General features: G+C 32.6%; 1 protein-coding gene across 1 annotated transcript; it reads right to left on the bottom strand.

Moving 5' to 3' along the window:
- Positions 1-946: 946 nt before the first annotated feature.
- Positions 947-2,572, bottom strand: LOC131054681 (transcription termination factor MTERF4, chloroplastic-like). Its single transcript, XM_057989240.2, has one exon. The coding sequence runs from the start codon at positions 2,550-2,552 to the stop codon at positions 1,446-1,448; it is 1,107 nt and encodes a 368-aa protein (XP_057845223.2). The 5' UTR covers positions 2,553-2,572; the 3' UTR covers positions 947-1,445.
- Positions 2,573-9,737: the final 7,165 nt, after the last annotated feature.

Genomic DNA, 9,737 nt, shown 5'->3' with positions numbered 1-9,737 from the left:
TCCAGTCTTATTTTGGCAATTCAATTTGAACCTATCCTAATCCAGTCTTATTTTGGCAATTACGGTTTGCGAAAAAAAAGACTAGAAGTACTTAAGAATAAAAGATCATAAATTATTGGTATTTCAAATGCAGCAAACATTAACAAGTCAGTTCTAAATTATAGAGGCTGAAGTATGAAACTAATCTAGGGTTATTGATGAAATAATAATAGACATTCTATCAAACTGAAACATCTTCTGAAGTAGTTTCAGATAGAGCAATATTAACCACCTAGAAAGTAAGAGATAGACCTAAGCCATGTTAAGTAAGAGTTTTTCAATGCATTTGCAAAAACAGAAGAAGATTGAAGTTCAGAAATTGTATTGTTATCAGCATGCAGATAAAGTATACATACATGAAAAGAAGAATCTGAGATTGACTTAGAAACCCATGATTAACTAGATTGAAGTTAATATCACAACTTAAGTATAACATTGAAATCACAACTTAAATGCACTTGCCTTTTAGGGTTGCAATTAGGCTTGGTGAAAATAGACTGCTGCAAATATCATGCTTAAAGGTAAAGCTATGCAGAAGAAATGAATTATCAACTTATTCTGAAAATGGATATCTTAATTCTGAATTCAAATCTGAACCATAGATGGAGCTAAACGAATTTGATGACAGTTCATTTTGATTGAATCTAGAACCATAGATGGAGCTAAACGAATTTGATGACAGTTCATTTTGATTGAATCTAGAGCAGAATGATCCAAACATAAACCAATTTGTCAGTGGAATTTAAACTCATAAGTAAAGATATATGACTAGCATTCAACTATATCAAAAAGAATTGATGCAAATCCTGTGGGTAGCTCAACTGAATGTGCAACCAATCCAGGCAGTCTTGAAAAAATATTCAATCCTACACCTTAAAATAGTCAACGAAGACAAGGAAAACTGCCATTATCCATACAAGAAGAACATATTAGCTTTTCCTGGGAATTTAATTAAGATAAGTGCTTTAAACATGATGCACATTCACAAATACTATACCGAACCCTTATAACAAGAGCAGATTACTTACATATACTCAAAGGAAGAGATGACATAGGGCAGGTTTGATTAACACTACTCTAGAGATCCTTAGACTGAAGGAATACAAAATTCAGTCCTTTAGTTCTCAAAAAATCAATAAGAAAGAGGAGATTGAGCTCCCCTGTTTTCAACAAATTCCCATGCTTTCAAATCCTGTCTCTTGTCTTCCTGGTGCTGCTTTCTCTTCCAACGGAGTTCCTTGTATTCTCCTCTTTTGTCTACTGCCTTTTTTAATCAGGATCTTTAAGACACTACCTTGGTCTAGATGAGTTCCACAGCCCTTTTAACACCAGTCCAACCTTTGAAGAAAGAAGAACCTGGAATAGTTTTATTCTGAAACTCCCATCACTACTCCAAAATGCTTGCTTTAGGAGACAGTATGATCATTGGACTTGACTTGGCCAGAATATTTAAGGAATTCTTGCTCACTTAATTTAAAAAAGCTAACCAGATTAGGTAGATATTTGACGTGGGAATATGTCCTCAGATATTGAAAGACTTCAAACCGGGGTTTGAGCCTTTTCTCTAGGCTCAAACTCAAAATCTTAGGATTCCAAGCAACAATCTTGGACTCAAGACCTGCAGTGTGTGTCAAAAAATCGATGTTTTCTTTCATTTTCTTGGTTGAATAACGAAATGCTAGAGGATCTTTCTTAAGAATTTGACCGATTTCCTCCTCTGCCAGACCAAGACTCGCCAAATTTTTAATTTTCGCTTCCAGGGTTTCAAATCTAAGGCCTATAACCGCACCGAGGGCTCGCGCAAATGCTGTTGAACCTTCCGGAATGCCTATACTATTCTTCACGAACTCCACTTTAGGTTTCACCTGCTTCTCGAAATCACTCACCAAAAGCTGAGGCACTATTCTCAAAACCTTGCACAGATTGTCCTTTGAGCCAAATAGAGTTTCAATATGGAAGATTCTAGGGACAAGACAGCTTTCCAAACTCAAGCTAAGCAATCTGGGTCTCTTAAATATAATATTTGCTGTGTCTTGAGTAGACAAGCCCATTTTTTTCAGAAATTCCATCTTGGGCCTCAACTGTCTATCCACTCTCAGTGTAAGGATAAGTGGGTATCTAAGAATGGTAGTCGTAAGCTTGTTTTCAGTGAACCCAGAATCTCTTAGAAGATGAATGACTTCTCTAGCGGTGTGGTCAGATTTGTTCCTCAACAGCAGCGGTGCTCTTCTCATGACAGCTGTCACCTGAGAAGAAGAAAAACCACATTCTTTTGTTAAGAGATTTGAAATGATATTGAGGGAGGATGTGAAACAAGATGATGATGAAGAAGAAAGTGGTGAGCATGGCGCGAATGTGAATGATGGAGGATGAAATTTGATTTCTAGAGGAAAACATGAGGAATATTTCCCTGAACAAACTATGCATCTCCAAAACAATACGAATGCCATTGCAGAGCAAACAGAGATACGAGCAGCCAAACGTGTGGAAGATCTAATCGAGGGTTTCTTCATCTAGGATTAGGGTTTGATGAACATTTTGTTTCTAATATGATAGTTGACTGTTTAAAATCTATATTTTTAAATACAAATTGACAATTTGTATAATATATAATTAAAATTTGATTTGTATTTTTTTTAGTATTTACTGCTTAAATTTATATTATGTTGTTTTAAATCATCTTTCAAGATTATAGTTATTATTTTAAATAAATTAGCCATTATTTTAAATAAATTAGCCATGGTTCTAATGTGATTTTACTTCAATTAATCATTTTCGACCAATCCAAACACAAAATTTTCTACATGTTGTATAAAAGTATAATGCCCTAGTTCATTACAGAGATCTAATATCATCATATAGACTTGCATTAGCATTTACATTTATAAGGATAAAACTATACATATATATTTTTCTTTGTATGTCTATGAACTCGTTTTAAATTCTTAAATTGGTCAAAGGGCTCAATTAGAGCACACAATGGGCATAACAAGTTCAACAATGCTTTTAAGTTTACCACCAGTTTTTAGATGCAAGAATATAACATAAATATGAACATTCGATCTAAGGTCCACCCATTTATGTTTCCTACCATATCCCAATTTATGTATTAATATTGGGTATTCTCACATGTTTTTGGGACCTATTTGGTGGATAAATTGTCTTCATATATGCATTAGATTGTGGACATGAGAAATTTGTCTATATTGTATGTGCTAACCCATACTTATTATTCATGTGTTCTTAATTATATTAATATATTGGACTTTATGGTTTAGAACCATGCTTGGCTAATGTGATTAATTTTGTGATATTCATTTGTGTTGATTAAAGTATTACTTGTACATGTTTTGAGAAACTAATTATGATTAGTGATTTGTGTTATCTATGATTGTGATTGTGTAAATTAGAGATGATATATGTAAATTTTATCATGTTTTAAATTATTACATGTACCTTTATTATCATGTATGAGTACATATTGATGGATTACTGCAATTGTGTTTTGGCTATGATTTCCTATTTTTCTTTTAATGTGCACATTGAGTGTGTGAGACCTTTATAGATATATGACCAATGGAAGGTATAATCTAGGAGGATTTAGGTAATCAAACACACTACAAACATCAAGTGTTGTTCAATGACCTCATAAATTTTGTATTCTCGTCTTAGTCAACACCTACACCTCATTATTTTGCTTGATGACCTCCACTATTGTGCATTCTCATCTAAGACACCGCCTACATTTCACTATGCAGTTCATAACTCCACATGAACATCACTACATGTTCAAATCTATTTGTGGTGGTTGTAAATGATTCTTATCAATGTAATAGAATATAAAGAATCATGTCTTCATTAGTACCTTATAAATATGTACATAACCATTCTTTATAGGTTATACAATCAAGAAAAAATTCATTTAATAATAAGAGAGAATAATAGGGGTATATGAAAACACATATTCTCATAGATCATGTACATAACTAAACACAATACAAGTTTGTCATTAATAAATTAATTGTTATTTCATTCTCTAAATTTTTGTTATTTAGTTATTCTTTGCACATAAATTGAACCCTTCTCATAAATTGAAATTGTTTGCGCATATAACCTAACTGAATCTCTTTGACTGGGTTATCCCATGGGATTTACATTTGGGCCTCAAATCATTCTTGTCATTATAGAGTCCTTTCTTCATCACATCTCTATTTGTATGCCCACTCACACAACAAGAATATAGGAAGTTAGGGCTCAAAACCATAAGCCTTTATCATACCTTTCTTCACTTCCTTAGATGCATTCACAATATAATTGACTGTCAGGCCCCGCCATGAGGCCAAAGGACAAAACAAAATAGACAAAGAAAAAATGAATAATTTCATTTTTTTTAAATAAAGATTACATTACACATGTATAGAAATACATACAATAAGAAGAATGATGATACACATTTAACAACCAATATCTATCCTCAAGGCCCCATAGCGATGCAACACAAGGTTGAACATCATCTAATAAACCCACAAAGAACTGCTATGCAATTTACATCATAGATCCTTTACAAAGGTACAAGATACATATTACATTGCTGAAGAATATACATATGAACGTCAATTACATTACAATGGATCTTCAAGATACAAATCTCCAAGAGTCCCATGATGGAATGATTACATGAATCTGGTACAATAATAATAGTATTTAATCTTCTCACGAGCCTCCTCGATCATGAAGCAAGATGAGCCAAAACCCAATGGGTGCAAATAGCACACCGCCCAACTATGTGGTACCATAAGGTCCATCCCCCATGCTAGGAGGTATCAACCAAACCCACAAGGCAGAAGCAAACCATACAAGGGTACCTACATGACTCACAAAATAATCAACAAAGCTATACATACAAGAGACGCACGAGAGAATCCACAAATTAGTATACACATGAGGCTCACAAATGAATCAATAAAATGGAATACACATAAGGCTCATAACAAAAACATCATAAGAGTCACAATGTTAAACCACTTACTTCTAGAGGCTCAAACAATCCAAAGCATAATAACAAAACATAAGTTACCACTAGGCAACAATAGGGAAGAGTGTCATCACTAAGTTGTCATGAGTTACCCTAGTAGGTCTTCACTAGGTCTTGGCCCCCATCCTGGGTTACCTTGGTGACCTCTCCTAACCCTCGATCCCCATACAAACACTAGTAGACCACACCAACCTCTTGAAAGGACAAGATTGATGGAAGCCATTCCAGACCCTTCTCTACTTACGCCAAACCTATACGAACGTTTATGGGCAAAAGAGACAACAGGGAATTATCTTTATTAATGTGAACTAACCACCCACCAAAGTTCGTTAATTAGGTTTTCACTTGATTACAAACTCTCATTGAGTTACCCTAGCGACCACTTTGGGTCACGACCCCCAATGAAAGCCACTCTCCCTTGACTTGCTCCTAGTAATCCAAAATAAAACATAAGGCCAAGACACCCAAAACACAAGGTGACAAGGTTCCAACCATAGCAAGGCTTAGCCCACTTGCTAGAAAATGATAAAAATCCAAGCAACAAGGAATAAAGAACCCATGCAAGACACCAATCACATTACATTCAAAGACAAAGAGAACAAGCACACAAGAACTCTATCTCCGTCCTAGCCTCTAGAATCTGAATGCATTTAAACAACATAATCGTATATCCATAAACATAGACAAGAACAAGAAGATACAAAGTCTCATAATTCCAAGCATAGCAAATTTCAATCTTATGACAATACCCAAGAGACTAATCTAACTTATATTCTCCCATTAATTCACTTTTGACATTAACTCCTAGTAACTCAAATTCAAAACATTAAATGAAAACAATCTATTCCTACTTACCCAATAAAACTAGCATTTCATTATTCATTCATCTATGATAACATAATACGTTAATACATTAATACCCTAACTTTGACATTGACACAAAAGAATAATAATACATTAGTTCTTTCATACTACCTTATCTTTTACCCTACACTAATCAATTTTAGTTAATTTAAAATGCATATAAAAAACTAAACCAATCTAGAGATTTTACAAGTAACCCAACAAATCAATTCACAACACAAGGCCTCAAGAAGGAAGAAACTAGAATAACAATGAAACACAAATCACACCCAAAATCGTTACACCAAATACAAAACTAAATTCATCTAAGTCATAAACTTGTTTAACAAGTATTGACAACTAAAGCATACATATTTTTCTTTTATTATTACTCCAATATACCTTTACTTAACAAATATAAATCTCATTGATTTTATTTTCTTTCTATCCATGTCAAGTGCCATTACAATAAGAAATGAAACTAAATTAATCACAATGCAATTATATTAGACAAAATCAATTGATTTATTTCCAAGACATCACTATACATACATACATACATACATACATACATACATATATACATAGATATATATATAAACAATGAATGACATACAAAATTAATAAAAATTAGATTTTAATAAACTTGTTTATTTTATACATGTACAAACTGCAGGAACCACGGTTCGTGGTGCCCACGACTGTGGGTTCCATAGTTGTGGTCCCATGGGTTGTGGCTTCCCACAGTCATGGGTCACCATGGTCTGTGGCTTGCCACAGGGGGGAACCGTGGGTGGAGCTTCGACTCCCCACGCCCCCAGACATAAAGAAATAAAATTTAAACAATTTTTTTTTTTAAAGTTAAACTCTGAGGATAAAAAACATCATACCGATTGGTAGAAATGAAACACACACACACACAAATATATATATATATATATATATATATATATATATATATATATATATATATATATATATATATATATATATATAGCAGGCATGAATCAGAGAACCTCCTAGGTATAAACTAAATAATTTCATATGTCCAATACACAAATCACAATTAAAATTCGATCTATCCCCATCATATTTAAATGAAAATAAACAGGAACAAATTTAAACTTGCATATCCCAGATCATAAATTAATTCTTTTCTCTAGAAATAAAAATTCAAGAGACTAAAATAAACAAATATCTCTAAATCAGCCTATTTCATCTCATTTCCTCATTTCAGAGAATCAACACATTGATTTACAATTCAACCAAGGAGAAATTAAACATGCAAAAGATAGAACCAGAATTTCCCTACCTTTTTAACGTTGTTCGGAAAAGAGAATAGAGAAGAAGCAACAATCGCGGGGTTCCAAAACAGTGAGCTCCAATCCAAAATATTCAAGCAATTCTCCCCAAATTCATTTTTCCTAAAGCCAGAATTTTTTTTCAAAATCTTTCCCAAATTTCTTCTACCAAAGCCCCATAACCCAGAAAGCACATATACAGAGAAAAAATTCACAGGAAAGCCACCAGAAAACAGCCCCCTCCAATTATTTTCAAAATCAATAGATATGTTTTTCCCAAAATGTAACTCCCATACACATGCAAGAATCTCAATTAATGACATGCCATTAATTTCTTTATTTTTGTAACCCCCTCACATGCAAATAGAATAATTAAATATTAATTATTTTCTTTTCAATTTAATTTTTAAAACAATAAAGTAATAATTGTATTTTAATAGATTATTACACGACTAATGAAAATACCTAATTTAATATTTATAATTTTTTATTTAATTAGTCTTTCCAATTTAGATAAATAATTTAAGTCCTTAAGCTTCTCAATTAATAAGTCAAATGAGGCAACTATAGTAAATTATTAACTAATTAACCTTTTAAAACACAAATAGATGTTGTTATAAATTCCCTTAATAAATACTCTCTTCGAATTAATTAAATAATTTAAATCTTTAAGTTCCACAATTTTCAACTTATCTATTAATCAAATAGCGACATCCAAATATCATCAAAATATAATACTAATCTTTTTCACAAATATAAGATAATTATTATACTACAAACTGGAGTGGCAAAATACAACAAATCAAAACACAAAAGACTAATCGGGCTAACAATTGACATGACTAGACAAACACTAACAAGGATACTTGACAGGGGACTCATTCCATAGGAACGATGGTACAACAGGTCTGATTCCACTTTACCATTGGGTTGTAGAGCATGCTCAAACCTAAAGATTCAAGTGGAGTCGATGCTCTATACTTGCAGCTACATAAACAAATAGTTGAACCTGTGCATATAAACCATATAGCATCACATTGTGAAAATAAAATGGAAGAGACGTAGCTTGCCTGTCTAGAGCAGTGTGACGCTTTTCCCCTTCACCCAAACACATCAGAGAAGCAATGCACATCAAATCAATATGCATAGCTAAACACCAAGAAACTCATAAGTAAGCCATCACAATTAACTATCTATTGAACATGAATAACATCTAATAAGAACATCATTAACATTGTCATATCAAACCACCATAGATATCAACAAGTAAATTATCATTTACCATCATATAACAACATCATTATTGTAACAAATCATAAAGAACAGAGTATGAATATCACATAGGAATCCAAAAGTCATAGACAAACATCACAACCAAAACCAAAATTGACCAACACCAAAATAAGGACCGAACCACACAAACCACAAATCACAAGGTTTTACAAGCCAAAAGAGAGAGGACACTACATTAAATATCATGCTATGAAATATAATGCATACTACAAATTTGGGAGCCAATCCTATTTGTTTTAGGAATTATATCTTGAGCTTCAAGTGATCAATTATTAATACAAGAATTTGGAATTTCTAAGAATGGTACTCTTAAGTTCACTTAAATGAATCTAGAATCTACTAGGAGATGAATGAATTCTCTACTAATTTGGTCAATTTTTGTATCAATCAAAAGATCCTCTACTCATAATTGCTATTGCTTGAAAATAAAACTCTCATTCTTTTGTTAAAATTTCTTAAAGGAAATTGAGTAGGGGTATGGAATGAGATGCACATATACATATATGGTGATCTTGCAATAATGGGTTACAAACCTCGGACACTCAAAAAATCCAAGCAACCCCCAAAAAATTTACAATCACCTTTGAACTAAGATACTTTTGAGTCCTTTGTTTGAATGTATGCCTTTTCTTGAAGGTAATATACATGTAGCCTTCGAGCGAAGGTCAAAATCAAAATATTTTAATGAATAAAATAATAACTTGTCTTGAAGGTTACCTTCGAGTGAATGCATTATTTTATATTAAAAAAAAAAAACTTTATAAGTTCAAAATGATAGTTATATTGTCAATTTGAGCTACATAATGAAGGTCTACATGTGAGATAACTGACAACAATGAAAGGGAATAAATAACTTTGCAAAACTTGAGACAATTGACAACCACCTCAACTGCCACATCAACTCCCTATAGCTTCAAGTATATGCCACATTAGTTCCCAGGTTGGCGGTTATTTTTTATATATACTTTCACACTCTTGTTCATTGCTTTAAAACCATGGGTTTTTAGTAGATGGTATGTAAAAAATTTGCTCGAAAGTAAGATACATGTAGCCTTCGAACAAAAGTCAAATTAAAATATTTTAATGAATAAAACAATAACTTCACTTGAAGGTTACCTTCGAGTGAACGTATTATTTTATATTTAAACAAAAACTTTATAAGCTCAAAAAGATAGTTATATTGTCATTATGAGCTACATAAAAAAGGTCTACATGTGAGACAACTG

This window comes from Cryptomeria japonica, chromosome 5 (genome assembly GCF_030272615.1).
Source record: "Cryptomeria japonica chromosome 5, Sugi_1.0, whole genome shotgun sequence".
Taxonomy (NCBI): domain Eukaryota; kingdom Viridiplantae; phylum Streptophyta; class Pinopsida; order Cupressales; family Cupressaceae; genus Cryptomeria; species Cryptomeria japonica.
The sequence above is the reverse complement of the archived record's forward strand: the minus strand, read 5'-3'. Positions and strand labels throughout refer to the sequence as shown.

Coding starts and splice junctions, on each gene's coding strand:
- LOC131054681 (XM_057989240.2), bottom strand. CDS start 2,552: ATGAAGAAACCCTCGATTAGATCTTCCACACGTTTGGCTGCTCGTATC.